We start from the raw sequence: 21,228 nt of genomic DNA, 5'->3' as shown, positions 1-21,228 counted from the left end.
TCTGTAGCTCTCTTCTCCCTCCTTTCTTGATATAATTCAGCATGCCCTCTCTCTCATTGCTTCAATTTTCATCAAGTATAGAATATGTTATTGAATAATACCTCTTTTTCTAGTTTTGCAGGGGATAGGAGTTGAATTTCTAGTCCCATGAAGTCAATAGGACAAAAATCTCCTTAGATTTTTGTAGAGCTGTAATTTAAACAAGAGACAGAGAGAACTTGGCCCTACTGCCAAATGATTAGGGAACTTAGGAATAAAGGAGAACTCTTGGATTCTCATCCTATCTCTCAGAATTACCTAGCTTTCAACCAGCTGATTTAATATGAAATGTATTAATAGTCCTGAGACATGAGAGGCATCAACTTTCATAGATCCCTACTGAGCAGACATACAAGCCTGCAGTTGTGAATCAAGAATCTAAGCCATGGAAAGCAGGTGAGGGTCCAGACCTGTCTGTAATTTTTCTTGTTTGAGTACTTTAAACATAACATAACATAACAAGATTGAATGGGATTCCAAACAACTTGATTTAACTTTAGATTTGAAATTAAACCTCATAAATTGGCTGTACTTGGAACAGCTGACCTTAGAAGTCTTGCAGATGCATTTATTCCAGAAGTTTGTTTTTTCACATTCTGATGATCATAGCAGTGACTGAAGTCTTGTGATCCTTGACATCTCTGGAAAGCTGGAGTGAAATGTTGAAGAAAGTCTTCTGAAAATATTGAAGAAAAAAGCACCAAGTTAGTTTACTGGAAATGTTCATAGTTGGAAAACGGTTTTTAAGCCAGTGGCACATGCAAGATTTTGTTTATTATTTTTTTAACCAGGCAGTGGGGATATTGAGTATGCAGGTTCAGAGAGAGAGGTAAGAACATATGAAAAGCTTTAAAGGAAAGGACCCCAAAGTAGAAGTGCTGTGTTCTTTGCTTAGGTCTTATCTGAGTGGCAGGAGGGAAGAAAAAGCCTGTAAAAATTTGAAGTGGATCACGATCTAGCTCTTCAGTTTTAGTTATGTAACAGAGAACAAATTCCCTGATGTCCTTCTTGTTTTTATTATCACTTTTCTCTCAGAGGTTTCAATGAGTACCATTTCTGAGATTCTTGGCAGAAGAGTTCAGTTGAAAGGACTTATCGGAAAACGAGCTGTGAAATGTCCCTATTGTGATTTTTATTTTATGAAGAATGGGTCAGACCTTCAGCGTCACATTTGGGCTCATGAAGGTAAAACTTTTTGAGTTTTTGGGCATATGATCGGTTTTCTATTCCACACAAGCTTCACTGACATAAAAAGGAATTCAAATTTACTGCTATACCTGAATCAAAAAAAGTTAAACTGCAGCAGAATAGCTCTCAATGTTTATATAATTAGTTTAATAGATTCTAAATCACATATGAAATTACATTTTCACAACACAAATGGACAGCCTAAAGGTTAAAGAAAATTAATAAGCTTCTGATTACATTTTTTCAATACCTCATTCATATGCATCCAAAAAAGTACATGTTCTCAACATGAATAGACAGCCTAAAGGTTAAAGAAAATTAATAAGCTTCTTATTCCTTTTTTTCTAGACCTCATTCATATACATCTAAAAATTATTCTATAAAAAAAAAAGAGAGAAATGTTTTAAATTCAAATTCAGTCTCTTAAAACCAGTAATTTGCAGTAATTCCATGTGAAAAGCTACTGCTCTTTAAAATTTGTCCAAAAATACTTGTTAGAGAAGAATTCTATTAGTAAAACAGCTGAAATCCTGTTGCTTTGATGTACACTTACAGCTTCTATGTGTATTTTAATTGCATCATGCTGAGCTTGGCAGATAGCTGACATGGATCTAAGCAGTGATGAAAAAACCCATAAGACATTGCTGATCCTATATATATGTGTGTGTGTATCAGCATTCTATATGTTTACATATATAATTGTATACCAACATATATGCACATATATATTTATTTATGTGTCTTAGTAAGAAATTAAAACGTTTGTCCAGTAAAAGTTTGTACCTACTCAATCTATCTGTGCTTATAAGAGATGGAAGGCAGCTCATATGACCACTCAAATGGTGAATAATCTATAGAGCAGATTTCCTTTGGCCTTTCAGCATTATTCTGGATTCTTTATCCATAAATTTGCATAAAGGGAATAATGGAATTTGGTACTTCTGAACAGGTATTTTGTTACCAAAATGTTTATGCCCATGCAGACATTTATACTAGTACTGTGTATTTGTTTGAAAGCCTTAACTCTGAGTTTATCTTTCTTTGTACTATAGTAGTTGTTTTCTCTAGTATCCTTTAGGAGTTTAGGTAATTCAAAATTGAAGGCTTGGAACAATTGCTTGTGTATTCTGTAGACAGAGTTTATGCTGCCAAGAAAACTTTGTATCCATTTCATGTAACTAGGGAGAAATGTACAGGAATTTATTCCAAAATCAAAGCATGCAGTCAAGTCTGCTTGAAAGTAGGCTATAATTCCTCAAGCTTGTAAATCTAGTTTTAAGATCATGAATATCAACCTAAAACTGTCTGAGCCTCGTGAAACTGTTGAATTACTCTGCTAGTTCAGTTATATCCAACTTTTCTTTGAAAGATTTACTTTGTTCTAGTACACCTTCTGCTGAGTGAGATACCGATGCTTTGGACAGTTTTAAAGAAGTGAAATTGTAAGTGCTTGTGGCTTAACCAGAAAAAAAAGTACTACTATATGAGCCATTAGCAAGTCTGAAGCTAATTAACAATAAAACACAACTTTACACATTCAACTTGTGCTTGTCTATTGCCTACTTAGTGAACCAATCCTTCTAAAAGAACTTTCTTCATTCTTTGTTACAGTAAATAGAGTATGTTAGTTATCAGAAGACTTTTAGAAGAACATTTGGTTATCAGATACAAATTTAGATGGATTGGATTCTGCTTTTAAATGCAGGATGCACATATCAGTACAAAAATATTTCTGGGCTAAACTCAGAACCTGTATTCAATATAGAAGTATTTAATTATAAAATGACCACCCCAACACTCTGTTTTTGTAGTAACTTAAATGATACTATCAAGAACTGGGTGTCATTTACTTAGACTCTACAGATTAAATTCCTTAAATGTAGAGATCCAAATTTTAAAATGTTGGCCTTGTTACTCTCAAAATTTGAAATCTCTTTATTTCTCTGAAGGAAATGTCCACTCTCTCATCAGAACGTATAGCTTGTTTCCTAGTGCATTTTTTCTTCTTAGGTGTCAAACCCTTCAAATGTTCTCTCTGTGAGTATGCCACTCGCAGCAAGAGTAACTTGAAAGCACACATGAATCGTCACAGCACTGAGAAAACACACCTTTGTGACATGTGTGGGAAAAAGTTCAAATCAAAAAGCACTTTGAAGAGCCATAAACTCCTTCATACTGCTGATGGTAAGCGCACATTTATTAAATTCAAGCTTGTTTTAGGGCAAAAACTGCTGCCTGTAATACAGCACAATATTAACAACCTTTTTTCATTTGAGCACTGAACACTGCTTACTAAGTTTATTTTTTCCCAGGAGATATTTCTGTTTATGTAATAATTCAAAAACTTTTCAAAATTAACTTCTGTGAAAGGCAGTTGTCTCTGGAATGCTTGCTTTTTCTGAACTTTTATTGTGATCACTTCCTTCTACATACTTTCAGAGAACTTCGGATCTCAATAGAAGTTTGAAAATACAGACAATTCCTTTATTATCTGCTTTCCTCTGTGAGAATATTGTTAGGAGTTGCCAAATCCAGTGGTCCAGTAGAGGCAAACTGCTGCACATGTATGTCCCCAGGTATCCTGAGTGGTATGCATGGGCGTGTATTTCCAATAGGCACATGTGCAGGCACATTTGCTCAGTAATTTTAATATTTCTGTGATAGTGACAGAAAAAAATGAGATGTAGATCCAGAAAAAAAGTATTGTAATTTCTTTCAAAATTTGGGACGCAACAGTACTTTATTCCCCTGTCATTTTTGAAGCATGATAAGCATTATAAGTTGTGCTGACCTTAGTAGCGCGGTCTTTGTTTCTCATGCAACCTTACAGAGCCTAATTCTGCTCTTTATTGACTATTCCATTTAAATTATTTTTTCTTGAAATTTTTGCCTGTTCACTAGCATTGCCTTTTCACAGGAGCACACATGTTCCCTATTATGTTTCTAGAATTTATTTGAAGTTTTTGATGCAGTGATGCTCGCTTATTTTTGTGTATGCTTTTGTGATACTAATTGAAGGGATGTTCCTTTTTACACTGGTATGATACATATTTTAGGAAACATAATATTGTCAACTCAGTAAATCATTCCTTATTCCAAAAGTACTTTCCAGTGTTTTCAAATAACTTGATCAATAACGTACAGGTGCTACGCATACGTATATATTGCATATGCAGGAATCTGCAGTTGCACTTATCAAATCATTCGCTGATTCCTGGCAGTGGAGAGAGCATGTTGTATTTGAATTGAAAGAAAAATTTGGAACATAATCAGACTACAAAGGTAAAAAACAAAACCAAAAAAAATCCTCTTCCTATGGTGCCGTTAATGTCTCCTGCATGGGGACTGATAGAAATACAGTGTTCCAGGAAATTCTCTTTACCTTTGGAAAAATGCACACTGCCACTGGGGTGACAGATTTCACTGTCTGTGGATAGTGACTCGATAGAGTCGTATTCCTCACTAAGATTACTTCAGTAAACTTTTCATATGTTTTCAACATTTGTTAAAATGAAGATAACATTTGTCATCAAGAATGTACTGTATGATTTGTCAAGGGACTCAAAACCTCTTGGATGCTGCTGGTTTCTCTTTGCCGAATGTCTTCTCCTGCACTGACAGCACTTCAAAACTTCTTAGTTGCACACAGCTAGTGTTTTTCAATTATTTCACAACCAAATGAATTTGAAAGATGCATCTGCTCTTTGAGTCATGTCTTCCTGACTTACGAATCTAGGCAATTTTTGTTCAAATATCAGCCCTGCAAGGTCAATTTAGCCAGTGGAATATAAAGTAGTTTTCTGTCTGTTTTATTCCACTCGAGGGTGACATGATAGAAAACAACTCCGCAGCCCAGGCTTATTACTGGTTGTGATTAGAAATAAATCAGAAAAGCTGTTTTTCATTATTTAATTAGATACCAGAAATTGTAACACGATTTTTCTTAGGTTGTTTTATGGAAGCTTTCACACTTGGTATAAGGTACTTGCAATTGTTTGAGTGAGATTTGGAATTTAAAGAAACCTGATTTCTTCAAGAAAATACTTATTCATCCTTCCTTTTCCTTCTTTTGCTTTTTGACTAGCTTTAACCCACACGCTGCTTTGATCAGATACAATTTGCCAACCACAGGCATTTAATAAAGGAATGCAGTCTTTCTATATTTAACGCATAGCAGGACTGATACAATCAAAATATATGGAGAAAGGGAGTATGAAAACAAGATGAAAAAAGTAGACAAGCTATTTTATTTTAAATCACAAAAGAAAAAAGATTTTGGATAGAAAATGCTTTAAACTAAAGGATACACAAAGGGAAGTACAGCATGGTTATATCTTCGAGAGCTTCACTCTTTACAGAGCCACAAACAGCAACAGATGTTTCTTGAAAATGTCAGCGAGAATTCATTCCTGTTAGAGTAATGGTTTCAAGGACAGAAGCAGACTATTATGACTACAGAGTCTGATATCCTGCAGAATACAGACCGTAATTTAATAATTTTACATCATATGTCAGATGGATTGTAGTACATCTTTTTAGATATGTCTAAGCAGAGGTGATTTAAAGACTTCGTGTGACAGGGCATCCATCTGATTTTTGAGTGAATTGTCTTAGACATTAGTCATGCCCTCTGTTAAAAATGTTGACTTTTAGACTGAATGTTCTACCTGTCAGTTTCGTAGTTGCAATTCCATTTCTTATTCTTCTGTTTTGTTACTGCTATTTCAGGTTTAGTATCTGCAGTATTGAGGCCTGACTTGGAAGCTTGTAGGCATGTAAAAAAATTTCAAATACACTATGAATACAACATAATCCTTTAGCCTTCTCTACAGGACTTAAAGAAGTACCTTTTTTTGGATAACACTTCTGTACTGAATTAATGTTTTTTTTTTTTTTTTGTAGGTTTCTCTTTTCACAAAGCAATCTATACAAATTATATGACTGTACTGACAATCAGACTTTCAGTCTGCGAAGTACTTGAGAAACACAGTGTGTCTTAAATCTTTCAATGGCTCCTCAGCCTTGTGTCTGTGGGAACAAAGTTTGTGCAAATATGCTCCAGTTGTCTTCATATCCTATTCCTGAGTAGAAGTTTCAAAGTTATTTTAACCCCATACACTTTGAGAAAACGTGTGCCCTTTTAAAATAAAGAAATACAAATCAGCACAACAAGGAGAGATGACAGAACTTTCCCATTCTCCCTTCTATTTGGTAGCTGCCAGACACCACACAGGAGGTGTGAGCTAATCCCAGTATGTGCTCTCTTGCCTTGTAGGACTGCATGTGAGACTGAGGGTTACTGCAGAGATTTAGATGAGAAAGAACAAAAACTCATAGCAAGCCAAGCAGGCATCATTTTCGCTGCTGCAACTTACGCCCATTGTTTTTAAAACTGTGTAAGCAAAAGTGAAAGGTGGGAACTGAAGGCTTCTGCGTGATTTGCCATATTAATCCTATTTCATTCTATGACAAATTTTTTTTCTCCCTGTGTCTTGGGTTAAGCCTGCATAGAAATCTTTTTAAGGTAGTTTGAGTAATTACTGGAAGAGTGGAGCAAAATGTGTTGAGATAGTAATAATGATAATAGGTCATGTCATGCTGTACCAGGAATGTATCAAGAAAGCATGCAGGGAAAACTAAGAAAATTTAAATGTATTTGAATTTTAACAACTCAGTACTGGGGATGAAACTAGGGTAAACCCATATGACCATGACCGAACATCAGTGTTATAAAGATGTACAAATCTGCTTTATGAATAGCAAAGTAAAGGTGCCTGTAGTGGTAAATTCTCAATTCCCTTCTTCCATTTAGTCTCTGCTACAGTGATTTTTTTTTCTCTTTTTCACCAAAATACTATCCCAAGAGTACCTCAAATAATTAACGCTTGTAATTTAAAGGTGACACTCAAGCCTTTTTTCTTCCTTATTGCTCTTTGATCTGTTTAACCAAATTTTGGAGAACAGGTGGTAGACTGAGTATTGTTCATTATTATAGTTTTGGAAATCATCATTATGAAGAAATATTACCAGTAGTTTTCAGAACTTAAATACGAAATAGTGATTCCATTTTCTACTCCTGTTTCAGGAAAGCAGTTTAAATGTACAGTATGTGACTATACAGCTGCCCAAAAGCCACAACTCCTACGTCATATGGAACAACATGTCTCTTTCAAGGTAAGAAAACATAAATTATGATTATTGATAACATTCAGAAATGCATGGAACTTCAAGCAACAGCTTTAAAACTAGCTCATTTTTCTTCATAGTCACAATTATGACATCTTAACATTTTAACATTTGGGGTATTTTGCCTTTTGTATTCAGACTTCTGAGATGGATTTATTTTGTTCATGGACAATTTATTTTCAGTATCTGTACTTGACATAGATACATGTTTTAAAATATAACACTACGTGTTTTAAAATATAAAACAATATAACTATGATGTCTGACTTGTTATTACTAATATCATATGTATCTTAAAATTCCTTAGGAAAATAGAAAAATGCATCCCATCCATCACTGTTCATTGCCCATCTTAATCTGCTGTGAAAGTTCGTATATGAATTCATATACTTGAAGAAAATTGATGAGGATTAACTTAAAAGAAATATCTGAAATGTGTCTTGGAGAGAGTTTTGAAGATTGTTAGTGCTATGAAGGGTTTGGTGAGAGATGTGTAAACTGTAGTATGGTTTTATTCTCAAATTTCACGTTGGTTCTCGGCATGATTGATCTTGATGCAATGAATTGTGAAATTTTGTATTCAGAAAACAGAAATGATACTTGTTTTTTTCCAGAAAAATCTGATATTTTTTATGTATGAAATGTTCATTTTAATGTAACACTTATCAATTAACATGTTAATTATGGAAAATGTCATACTATTTTGATCTGCAACAGCTTTCATTATCTAACAAATTAGTTTGCTTCTATAAAGAGTACACTTTAGTTGCTCCTCCATACAGAAGAAAGGTTGGCAGTTTTTTGATTCGTGATTTTTGGAAGTTTTGGAAGACAAGACCATATAGGAAGATGAAGCAAATCATCTAGAGAGATTATATATTTTAAGGAAAGATTTTTTTTTTCTTAAAGATGAATTATGTACATTTTTTAAATGGAAATACACTGTTTTCCTTTTTAAATGGCTAATGAGATGAAAGTACACATAATGAGTACTTTATAATGAGTTCTGAAACATGGATAGTTCTGACAACGTTTTAGCACTGTAGATCCAATGCCTCTTTGCAGTCCTCTATAAGCCTCCATTAAATTGTGGCTATTCAATGCATTATTAAGATAACTGCAAAATGCTGAAGTAGGTCAATCAGGAATATTTGTTAAAAGGAGTTCATTAACTGTCTTTTAATAATACCTACCTCTCTCTGGGATAGTTGCTTGCGTGCATATCAAACTTGTCAGTAGTAACACAATCTAATAATAGTTTAATCAATCCTATTTCCAAGCTGCATGGTGCTTGACTTACAAGACCCTGGTGATTAGCAAGTACTTGAATCTGGACCTCAGGACACTCTCAAAAGTGAATTCCAGAGCTGCAGAAATTAAAGTTAATCCTGTGTCTGGACAGTCAGTTACTGGTAGTACCCGGAGTTCAGAAATAGCACACAAACTCCTGTTTCTGGTTACTCCAGTTCAAGGTGTACTGAAAGAAAAAGAATATGTATTAAAAATAATTATCAACATTTCATGGTTAATTTAAATTTTAGACGTCTGAGAAGTTGAAATGGATTATATTTTGTTTTTTCTTTGTGTGTTTAGTGACAGATGAGATCTTGGTGACTAGTTATTGCTGTGCCGCTTTTATAGTTTACAGATAAGATCTTGGTGACTAGTTATTGCTGTGCTGCTTTTCTAGTTTACGGATCACCGTGCTGTTTAGACCTTTTTTACTTTTTTATTCCATTTTGGTTAAGCTGAAGCTGGTCATAGGAGATTTGTTTCAACTGCACAAGAGAAGAAATGCATATAGAATCACTAATTAGAATAATTAACTAATGTAAGTAGATACACACAAGGTACAGCTCACTCCAAAGGAAAATATTTTGTGACTTCATATTAGTAACTTGGACAAACCTAGCAGAATATTTTGTGATCTCGTACTGGTGACTTGGACAAACCATTTTCGAAGTCTTTCTGCACTTAAATCTTCATCTTCAGGATCAATGATACCACATTCACTGCTAGATTTAGTACAATTCAGCATATACTTCTAAATGTTTGTTACATGCATTGGCATAGTGCAGAAGTGTTCAGTTTGCACAGAGCTATAGAGATTTTGCCATGAACTCTACACAGCCAGATTATAGAAAAAAAATTGCTGCCTCTCCCCACCCTGCTACCAATCCTGCTATCATATAGTGCAAAACACGGTACATGCAAGTATATTTAAACAAAGCAGTCTGTGTGGATTATTTTTTTGAAAGAAACATGGTATTAGCAATGAAAAAGGAGAGCATTCGTCTGAAAAACTTGAGTAGCTGAATGTTGCAGCACCCTCTGAATTGAAAGGTTAAAGGAATCTGAACACCGCTTTTCTTCCTTATTGTTATTGCCAGCAGCTTCAAGGAAGGTCATGAGCAGCAACGTTAGGGCAATGTTCTGGCCAGCAGACCCTGACAGCAGACATTTCCCTGCTTTAAATTCAGCTTCTTAATCAGAATTTCTGTACCAGCTGTTTTCTGCTGACTAGCTTTAGATGAGTCTGGTTGATGTGGCTGCACATGAAACATTTTGCTCGTTCTGAGGAACTTGACTTTTCCCAAAAGAATTCAGTCGGTGTCTGCATTCTGTTTCAGACCTGGTTCTGCCTAGCTTCTTTTAATAGTTGCACATCTCACTCAAAAGCTGCAGTTATTTTAGCTCCCTTACTCCCTCTTTTCAGACAAAAATTACTTTGCGCAGGGCAGCTGAGTAATTTTCTTGTAAGAAGTCTCTGTGTGGTCAGACCTGAGATCATCAATTATGCAAATACACAGTTTATTGAATTGTGAAAACTAAGTAGTGATCTTATAACGCTGAGAATTCTTGGTGTAGGCATATAATGACAAGTACAAAATTCTAGGTGAAATTTAGTTATGATTTTAATTTGCATTGAATTTTAGAACGTCTTCTTGGAAGATGTCCAAACTAGAATTCAACCTGGTTTCTCTGGATCTAAACAATGCAGCTTAGAGCTATTTCTTTTTTGCTCCTAGCCTTTCCGTTGTGCACACTGCCATTATTCCTGCAACATATCTGGTTCCCTGAAGAGGCATTACAACAGAAAGCATCCTAATGAAGAGTATGTAAACGTAGGTTCTGGGGAGCCTGCCGCAGAAGCCCTTATCCAACAAGGTAAACCTCCACCTTATAGGAAGTGATATTATTTTGCTGAAGCAAACCTGATGCACAGTAAACTTTTGCAGGATGTTTATTCTTCATGTTATTGAGTATTATGTCATAAATTAGTACTACTTTGTGGTAACTCCGATCAGCCTGCCTTTAACTGTTCTTTCAGTGTCCTTTGTTCTTGATTTCTAAGGGTGAGTGAATCAAACTTTTGATTGACCTTGCCCATTCTTTTCATTGTTGTGTACATTTATCTTTTTCACTTGTCTCCTTCTGTAAGTAAAGAATCGGTATCTTGAAATGAATGATATACTGATAAATTTCTATGACATTTTTACAAGGTTGAACTAAACATTGAGAGTAAATGACACTAAATTGTTTCCCCACAAAAGAGAGTGCAGGTAAAACCAGTTGCACAGAGTTATGCTCAAAATCTTGTTTCTGGCCAAAGGAAGCACAACTTATCTATGTATTTTCAGTATAATGGAAGTCTTAACAACCTAATTTAAGAATCATCATTAATCTAGATCTAATTGTTATGGTGGTAAAAAAAAAAAAAAAAAAAGACGTTGTGGTTAGAGTACTAGTATATACAAAAAGTCTCAATAATAGTACAACTGAAATAGTGGCACACTAATTTAGTTTCTACTCCTTTTTCTGGTGTTACGCTCGCCTTTCCCCTGTTTCTCTGCTTCCTAAGGTTGGTGATTCTCGTTGGTACTGGTGGTAGGGTGGGGTTTTCAGTAAGTTTTCAGCATCTGAAATTCTTTGCTGGGAGGATCATGATGTTAATCTTGATGGCTTTTTGCTCTTCTCCCTTGCTATTTGAGGTCAGTGTTAACATGTTTGTTTCTGCATGTTTACGCTTTATTTTTAATTGGTGTGTAGCTCCAAATTGCATCCAAATTTGCTGTCTGTAGTTTAAAGGGTAACAAACTACAGTATTTAACATGCTTGAAGGGCACCAGTGTTGTCCAGCTGCAGATCTTCTTTTTTTTTGGTAGTTTATAGCTGAGATCTTCATTGCCAAGCCTGTGCCCTGTTTCTTATCGCTTGTTGTCCTCTATGCTGCATCCTGTGTTTTCACATCAGAAGGGTGTTGTACCAGGCCTGCATTTCTCTACTTTGTATCACTATGCTAGGGTCCTAAGTATTCAGTTCCTTGTTATTGCTCTGTAAAACTACATTTGTACCACACAAACAAAAATAAAACCAATTAGATATGGACATCTGCCAATTAGAGAAATTGCCATCACAGAGAGGTCAAGAAGACGTAATGAGAATATTTGAGGACATCCAAAATTCAAGAGCTGATGGAATGGCAGAGAGAAGAGAAAGTCAGCTTGAATTAGTTTATTTTAACATGTTTATATAGTAGCATTAAAAGTTGTATTGCTCACTGTTACTGTGTTCTGTTTATAATTTTCAGCTGAAGTCCTGTATTTCCTTCTGAAAGGATGGTCAGTGTTATTTGCTTTATTTCTGCCATTGATACAGGCATCAGTCACAGAGCGTAACTTATTCCTTGCAGTCCCCGAGTAACAGCGAAGCACTCACGTGTACTGGTTGTCTGATGCCCATCAGTAGTTTTCTTTTTTGGCACTGGGCAGACGAATCAAAACAAACAATTGACTTTGCTATCAGATACCTTTGTGAGTGTAAAATGTACTGGAAGTTCATGAAACACAAACCTTACTCAATTCTAGTGTCTAGTCTTGAAGGTGGAAAAGCCTAATTAAATAAAAAATTGTTTGAAAATATTTTAGTATTTGGTACAGTTGATTTTATTACTTCTTTTCCATTGAAACAGCAAAAAAAAAAAAAAAAGTAAAGTTGAGAATGCAGGAGTAGTTAGAGAATTAAGATCTTGGAATGAGGTTGAAGAGAATTAGCCTTTGCCTTATCCTCTGGTAGACATGCTGTTTTCCCTGACTTTGCAACCTTCTCTCTCTTCCTTTCCTTACACATTTCCTGTGCTACCACTGGTGCCGTGCTTGCTTCCCAGTTGTTCACCTGCTCTGTAGGGAATAGGAACAGTGAAGGGGCTTTAAATTCATGTAATAGCTACCAAGACTGTGCCTCATCGCAGAACTGTCATGAAGCCTATTGTGGGGAGTATTACATGTGGACTCAAAAATGGGATAACTATAGATTTCTTGTCAGACTATGTGAAGATCATTTTTCTTTTTTTTCACCCCTCAGTGTCTTGGTATCTCACTAGGAAAAAAATGTTCCCTTTGGGAGACTGAGTTAATTAGGATTTGCATTTGGAGTTGCACATGACTGCTATTTAATAATTTTTTTCCTAATTTTGGAATCAGAAGATCTTTGAGTCACAGCACAAACAGATCAGTGTGGACATATGATGCAGTATGGCAAGGTATGCCTTTCTGAGCAGTCTGGGTCAGCAGTTGGAACTTGCTGCCTCACTAGTCTCTGTCAAGCTTCAGTTTAGCATATTCATAGAACTGAAAGCTATTTTGGAAAATTATTCATATATTCATATAAGAGAAAATGACTGTTCAGACTTGATATTAAAGAAGTCTTTTGAAACTAAAGGACTGCAGACAAATATGAAGAGGCAAGAGAACCAGCAAATGAGTGGGTTTGGAAAAAAAAAATAAGAACGGAAACGAACAAAAATTAGCGCCTAATAGAAGCCATGTATAAATATTCCTCTTTTTTTTTTTTTCTGCTTGTTCCAAGTTACCCAATGATCCCAGAGTGAATCATCTCACATGCACTCATCTTTTCTTCTCCACTCTTGTCATTTGGTTTGAACACTGCAGGTGTTCCAAATATCTTAATTGCAAATACTTACATGAATGCAAACTGCTGGATTCCACTCTAGATTCCTAGAAGTGCTCATAGAATAGAAGAGACAACAGGATTATGTACTGCCGGGAACAGCCAGGAGGGTTTCTCTTCTGAGCTTATATTAGAAGACCCTGCCTACTCATTTGATAGTTTCCTTTTTTAGTTTAACTTGTTCCCTAGTGCTGAGCATGTCACATATTTTTTTTTCTATAAATTGCTTACTTTTTCTTTACTGATTTTTCCTTGCCATCCATTGTTTTGCTTATTTATTTCTGCACTTTCTGGAGTATGGGTTTTCTTTTTGTGTTCATGCAGCAACTTGTGCAGTACATTCATGATGATCCATTTGTGGCCTTACGGTCTATTACACCGCTGTCATCACTTTAGCAGACAATAGTAGTTGTCTTATGGAAATGTTAGGCAGGTAAGTGAATTGTTTGGAGAACATACGTCAATGCCATAATCAAAATAAAAAATCAGACCTGTGCATTGTTTTGTTGCAGAGATTAGTTTTGGTATTAAAAGCAGAAAAGGTATGTCATGTGTTAACTCTCTGGATGCTACCAATTTTTAAAGAATTATGCAGAAGTTAATTTTCCTCAGCTTTGATATCAGTTCATTGACCTAGACTTATATATTATCAATTCTATGCTTTCATAGTTCTTTATTTAAAGTCTCGGTAAGAAAGTTGCAATTTTAATTAATCTCGTGTATTGTTATAATGGCTTCCATAACCAGTGTAGGAATGACTTCTCTTACACAATGGTATTTCTTTCTAGTAGTACAGATTATTGTGGAATGAATATTTAATTTCCTTTTCTCAATCTGATAATTTCTTTGTCCTGGTCAGAACCACAGTATTTTGCTTTTGTGAACTGCAGAGTTTTAAGCCCACTAATAGAGAAACTATTTCAGTTTTGTACCGGGACAGAATATTAAGCATTTCCTATAATAGTGAAGTTTGGTGAGAATTTACGCTAGACTGAGACCAAAGAGGGGGAAATCATGGAGGAATGAGAGACTCTAGTGACTGAATGTAGTTACAGTCTGTTTCTGTTCTACCAAAACAGAAACTTTATTTTCACCTGGTAGAATACCATTTGGTGGATTTCCATGACTGTACAATTGAATGCTTTTTCTAATCACCTTATGCTTAAAAGACTATGTGCAGTGTGAGCTTGGCTTATTGCCAGTTTATGAGAGTGCGTTTGAAGCATTTGAACGTGATGAGAAAGAGTCATCATTTGCCATCTGGTGGCATAGCTCCTAAAGCAATTAGATTTGTTAGAGTGAGTTCTGGTCACCTAATGCAATAAGTTATCACATGTAGATTATTTCTGTTCTGATTTAGTCAATAGGGAAACAACAACAACAACAACAAAACAACAAAAAACCAACACTTATTTGTGTAATTACAAGCAACTGGGATCTGACATTTGACCAAATCGCTTTAATAAGAAAAAGAAGTAAAAACTGTTCAGTCTAAAATTGGCCGCTTATGATTTCATCATATTCAGTATTTTTTTTACCTGTAAAAAAATGTTTACTTGGTAAACACTGTGCTAAATTCATTCCGTGTATTATTTTGTAGGTAGACAGAAAACCTCTACTCTTCTGCGTATGTTAACATCAACAGCAGAAACTCTAAAAATATTAACTCTTCCTGGTTTGCTTTAGTAATATGCCAGAAAACATAATGATGTTTTGAACTTGAGAAAGCTAGAACAAGTATCTTCAAGGACAGCAAGTGTCTTTAATAGGAGAAAATGGAGCCAGTATTTAAACCTAAAACTTGACAGAGCGCCCATTCCCGTAGATTTTTTGAATATACATACAGTTTGCATTGGAAGCTACAATAATGTGCAATGGAACAAGCATTAAGGTTTCTAAGGAACTCTATGATTTGAAATAAAGGAGTATTTATTGTGGAAAAAGTATCTGCTTAGAATTATTTAATGCATGTACTGGTCTTTTTTTTTGGTGGGCCTACAGCAGAATATAAATCACAAATACCCTTGGACTTCTAAGAAGTGTCCCTTAGAAACTAAGAGCGGTCTCTGAGTGCTGCTTAGATTGAGTTTCAACCAGAATCATGACTGTGAGAATGCGCAGGAAGAAACATCACCTGATTTTCCAGAGACTTTTTTTTGTGGCGAAGCCAAAGAATGGGCTGGGGTTGATTAAAATTAGTATGTTATCATTCATTGGTAAAGTTTTTCTCTCTCTAGTGTGCCTGCGTCTTCTTGTATGACTTTTGTTAGCAGAGCAAGTGCAAGTTCTTGCCCAGTATAAGTTGTTACTTACTTTGCAATTTAAGTTCTCTCTGTTACATTCGGTCTGTCTCTTTTAACATTTAGCTCAGTAGACTTGAAACCATTTTTTACATGAACTTCATTACAGAAATGAAGCACTGTCTCAAAGTAATGCAAATAGTTGTATGTTCCTGTTCTTTGTAACTGGGGAAGGGATTCCCAAGGGAGAGAGATATAAAAGCAAAGAAAGATGGAAACAGCATTCCTGTAACTTTTCATCCATCATAGGAAAGCATGAAGGTAGGGAAGCAAGATTGCTGTACCTTTCCAGATGCATGACTTGTTCCAGACTTCTTCTATTACCATCATCAAAAATTATCTTTTAAACATTGTAAGACTTCACCTACTTTATTTTTTTTCCAATTGTTCATACTATTTACATTATGAAAGCAAAGATTTTTGAAATAAAGTTGTAAATCTTAGTAGAGATGAGGTTAAATGAAGTGGGTCTTTACTTCTTGAAAATACTTAATATAAAAATAACTAAAATAATTTATTTTTGTCTGCTTGTAGGGGGCATTAAGTGTCCTGTTTGCAGTTTTGTATATGGTACAAAATGGGAGTTCAACAGACATCTTAAGAACAAGCATGGAGCAAAGCTTGTGGAACACGGTGGGGAAGCGAAATGGGAGGTAAAGCAAAGTTTTCATGGATTTGCCCCTAAGATGGAGAGAAAGTTAAGAAGTGTTCAAAAATGTGTTCTCAACTTTATATAAGAGCAGGAGGTCATGTGATATCACTATTTTCAGTGCACACACTCCTGTGACTCTTAATATTGACTGCTTTCATGACTAGTAACTGGATTAGTAATGTACTATGTGGTTATTTCTGTATAGGGAGGGCTCTAGTCCTCTGCTGCAGAAAGAATGAAAGTTTTAGCAAAATGATGTGACACTAAAAAAAATTACTACTTTTTAATATATACAAGATATTCACTGATAACTTGAAGGTGCCAAAGCTGTGAGGTTATATTGAATTAGTGAAAGAAGCTTATGACTTGGCCCAGACAATGCTAAAATATAGAAAACTGAATTTATAAGTTGATCAGATAAATGTGATACTATTATAAAAACTAAGTCTTCCACTATTTAGTCTAGTGTCCAAACTATATAGGTGTCACAGCATCAATGATTAGGATCAAAGCTTAAAAAAATTTTAAACTAGATCTAGGAAGCTGAGTCAGGAAAAAAAAAGCCAAAACATCACCTGGATTTTCTCAGTGGGTGGGGTAGTGCAGCTGCCTTAAGCAGCTGTAACTTTTTAATCTTTTCTCTGCTGTAACATGGGTAGCAATTTATTTTAAGATGAAGACTTGTACTTTAATGAAACAAAATTGAATGTAGTTGTAGAAGCTATGGCAAAACCACAGTATCATCCAGTCACTTTTTATTAAAAAATCACACTTAGCAAGCTGAGTTTCCACTGCCTGATTAGTTCATTGTTGGTGATGTCCAATGACAGGAAAAAGCCAGAAGTCAATTGCAGTGGGCAAGTCAGTTTCAGATCCTGCTGCAGTTCAGGCAGTCCTAATGCCTGATTTGGAAGTCTGTCCTGCAGTTCGTGTTCAGCAGTATGCATGGATAGAGCATAAAATCCTCAAAAAACTATCACAGTGCGTTCTATAGAGACAGTTATTCAAAGGATAAAGAGCATGTGTTTTAAAAGGTAGTCCTTTGAAGTATTATATCCGCATGGATTTCACAAACCATACTATATCCTCCCTCCTTGATGCCCAAACGTGAAAAAGTAAGAGGACACCCAGGATTTCTATAGCTCTTGTTTATTGTCCAAAACTCATTATTTTAAATTCATAACTTTGATTGTTCTCTAATTTGCTAAAATGAGAGGGAGATTATCCATGCACTGACTGGGTTTTGTTTTCAAGTTAACTGCTGAAGTTTCTGAAGAAGCATCTACTCAGTATCTCCATATCACGGAGGCTGGAGAAGATGATCAAGGTACTCAGGCTGCTGTAGCTGCTTTACAGAACCTTAGATACACTTCTGAAAATGGTAAGTTACTTTTTTGGGAGTTGAAACACCAATTATATATTTTTTCATAAATATCTAATTTTTTTCAGTATACTGGGCAATATATGATCACCTGTGTAACAATTAAAAATGTTGTAATTTGTCATCCAGAACTTCTTGGGAGTTTATATTTTTTCTTGGAGAGTAAATAATGAGAAGTGACCGTTCATAATGTTCTGTGTCCTTAAGTCATTAATACTTATCACACTGTACTTTGCATTTTATTATTAGATGTGTGGAATTTCCTGCCTGTATTTTTCAATATATTGTGAAATCAGCTGCCTTGGCAAAGCAGATGGTGTGTATCTAATGGCAGTTCTCTAGCTGTCATTTTTCTTCCCGTATAAGTCAGCCATCCTGCAGAACTGACACAGTGGAATACTTCACTTACTGTGTTCCTAAAACAGTACAACCAAACTTAATTAGGACGATACAGAAAACAGAATAAACTATTCACTATCACATTGGACAAGAAAAAGAGTAATTAAATCAGATTGATAAGTCAGGTACAACAACAACTGTAGGAAGAAACTCACAGGTCTGTGAGAGTGTTAAAACAGAGACTAGAATCAATGCTTATATATTTTGAATTTATGTATGTGAATAAATCCGGTGGCTGGCAGAAGAGAGCATTTTACCATTGCTGTGAACTCTATGGTTCGTAATACAGATAAGTTTCACAAGCTCCCATTTTTTATGGCATCTCCAAGCATGTCACGGTTCCATTATGTAACTGACACTTTCTGTATATTATTTTACTTTAATAAGTGGGAATTCGGAATGAATAAAAATATCTTGAGAAAATTTCTTAAGCTATAATATATTTAAATTAAAGTAAGCATGATCATGGAGTATGCTGTATATAACAGTTTTGATTTTAAGCATGAGGCAGTAATTTTCAAAGTAGAAAGATTTGCTTTAATCATCCGACTTTTCTGACATATTCCCTCTAGGTATAAAACCTAGTAGTTTATACCGGTTATATAACTGAAGGCAGTTATATTGGAAAAAAAATAAAGCAAGTAAACATTTTTCAGTTTTCAGATAAAATTGTATTTCATTCAGATAACAGAATATAACTACTTTGTTTGAAATTGAATTATCTGAGCTAGATTCCCAACGCAGTATCAGTTTGTAAAGGTTCGGGGTTAAGACGTGAGCTTTATTCCATTGACTGGTTCCTTCTGGCCTCTTTCCTAGCTCCAGCAGTGATTTCAGCAAATTAAAGCAGCTTTATCATGACCTTGAGAGTTTTCTTCACTTTCTGATATCTGTCATGCTACCGCTGATCATATGGAGATGGCAGACCACAGGAGGGGAATTCCTATTCCTGCATGTCACAAAGCATTCTTCAGTAGCTGAATCTTTCCTTTTCACATTTCAGGAGAAGTGAAAGTATATATATATATTTTGAAAGCATGCCTTTCCTTTGGCAGGATTGCACAGATAAAGACAATTTAAAAATGTGGCAAACATGTTCTGATCCCATACTTATAAAGTAATAGGCATTATTTCTCTCAAGAAATTAACTTTTTCACTTCACCACATTAGTGATAATTTGTTTTAGGTGAAGAGGGGTTGCAGACATTCAGACAGATGATAAACACAGGCATGTAGCATACCAAACAGCTGTCTTTTTTATAGGTATAAAGTTTGGATTCTGTTTAAACTGAATGTCTGGCAAATACACATTTGGATTTGAATAGTCTCGCAGCTGCTTAATTTACAGTTACTGCTGTCAGTTGTATCTGTTGTTTGTTTAGTCAATGTATTCTTTTAGATCTCTTTCAAATAGTCATAAAAATGAGCAGTGTGGTTTCACTTGCTGATACATGCATTCCTCAGGCAAATTTGTTTTGTGAATACTTTCATCCCATAGATCTGTTATTAAAGTGTCATGCTATTGTGCTGTTTGAAGTTTACAGACAGCGCTATGTATTCACATAGCCTTAGGCCTGTTTTACTGTAATGATCTTATACTTACTGTCTTTCTGATAAGGTGAAAGACTTGATCCAACAGCTGTAAACATTCTGCAGCAAATCATTGAGTTGGGATCAGAAACCCATGATGCCACTGCAGTTGCTTCTGTAGTTACCATGGCACCTGGAACTGTGACAGTAGTAAAGCAGGTAAGAGCTCTTCTCCAAAACAGCTGTGTTTTATTTTTGTATATTTCTTGTGAAATCAGTCTTGTTCTATAAGGCCTAAATTGTGAGTGACTTTGTAAGACATACAGAATTTGTCCTAAGGTAATTTTGTCCCTGTGTTGTGTGTATATATGTTTATATGCACACGCACACATGTTTATACATAAATACACTCATGTATTTATATAAAATACATAGCCATCAGTATAAATACATAAAATATCAGTGGATAAATATATACAGAAACGTGAGAGTGAGAAAATACAGCATTTTCGGACTTCTTAAAATAGTATACCTCAATCATGAGTGGGCATGTTGTCCCACTGTCATCTGAAAGAGTCAGGAGTTCCTTGGTACAGCATTCTTTCAGAAACAGAGCAGAAAAGGTCTGCGTACAACTGTGCATGCTCTGCAACCATTATACTGTTTGACCATAACCATGGACAAGTGACCATCATTTTTCCTTTCCAGTGCTGTCCTGTAGCTAAAGTTAGAGAGATAGGCAGGGTTGTAAAATCATGTGCCATGAGAACTTGTGCCCAGTCTGAGTTCACATTGCCTTTTGTAATGAGGGATGCAACACAACTCATTTGCAGGCACGTAACACCTTAGAGTATTACTGCTGCTCCTTAACAGCAGTTGCTTATGTGAGACAGAAGTCAGTATGACCACTTGCGTTAGGGAAAAATGAAGAAAAAAGTCAAGTCAGTTATAGCTGGTTGAGAAGATAGGTAGTTGATAGGTAGTAACAAGGAAATTTTGCAAGACCAGAAGATATATGTCAGTATTCTAAAGAGCATGAAAAAGATGACTTGTTAATTTCAGGCTTTTGCAAGGATTCTGTGTATGGGGAAAATGCTGGATTCAACTGATAAAGAATTAAATGACAGAGTTTGTAGCACATAATATAGTTCCTTTTAAAATGAGACAAACCTTATAAGATATTGGTAGAAGTAATGTTAGTATATATGTATATTTCCTGAAGTTAAGTCCTGCACAGGTTTTGCTAAGAATATTTGCATGCGTATAGTATTACATTTTAGAAATTAAGAATGATGATGTACACAAAATTGTCACATAAAGGAGAATCATTTTTAACTTGAGCTGGCTATTGAGTATGAACATCAAGCCTTTTGCTTCCTCAGTATTTCTTTCTCACAGGTGTCTACTAATTTCGATGCTGAGACTTTGTTTCTCCCCATTGTGTTCTCCACGCTATGCTTGTTCTTCCTGTTTCATCATACTTCTCTACTTTATCCCTATTTCTATTCTGTCCAATTTCATTCCTCAGGCTCTCTGCACAAGATGTAGCTGGTAGGCCAGGGAAGGAGAGTTCATTAGACGGC

General features: G+C 35.3%; 1 protein-coding gene and 1 long non-coding RNA gene across 3 annotated transcripts in view; one reads left to right on the top strand and one right to left on the bottom strand.

The window, feature by feature from the left end:
* Positions 1-21,228, top strand: part of ZFAT (zinc finger and AT-hook domain containing) — a 129,279-nt gene that overhangs the window by 94,655 nt on the left and 13,396 nt on the right. For both annotated transcript variants that reach the window (XM_021386724.1, XM_021386723.1), the window contains exons 10-16: positions 1,075-1,224; positions 3,238-3,411; positions 7,313-7,401; positions 10,443-10,581; positions 16,218-16,336; positions 17,590-17,716; positions 19,734-19,864. In XM_021386724.1, the coding sequence (XP_021242399.1) occupies positions 1,075-1,224; positions 3,238-3,411; positions 7,313-7,401; positions 10,443-10,581; positions 16,218-16,336; positions 17,590-17,716; positions 19,734-19,864 (929 nt within the window). The remainder of the gene's footprint in view (positions 1-1,074; positions 1,225-3,237; positions 3,412-7,312; positions 7,402-10,442; positions 10,582-16,217; positions 16,337-17,589; positions 17,717-19,733; positions 19,865-21,228) is intronic.
* Positions 465-19,808, bottom strand: LOC110393643. The gene is made up of 3 exons (XR_002435078.1): positions 19,719-19,808; positions 8,607-8,890; positions 465-715 (listed from the first exon to the last, which is right to left on the bottom strand). It is a non-coding gene; the product is annotated as an uncharacterized LOC110393643 (long non-coding RNA).

The sequence above is a fragment of the Numida meleagris genome, chromosome 2 (genome assembly GCF_002078875.1).
Source record: "Numida meleagris isolate 19003 breed g44 Domestic line chromosome 2, NumMel1.0, whole genome shotgun sequence".
Taxonomy (NCBI): Eukaryota; Metazoa; Chordata; class Aves; order Galliformes; family Numididae; genus Numida; species Numida meleagris.
This window is presented reverse-complemented; position numbering and strand designations above follow the sequence as displayed.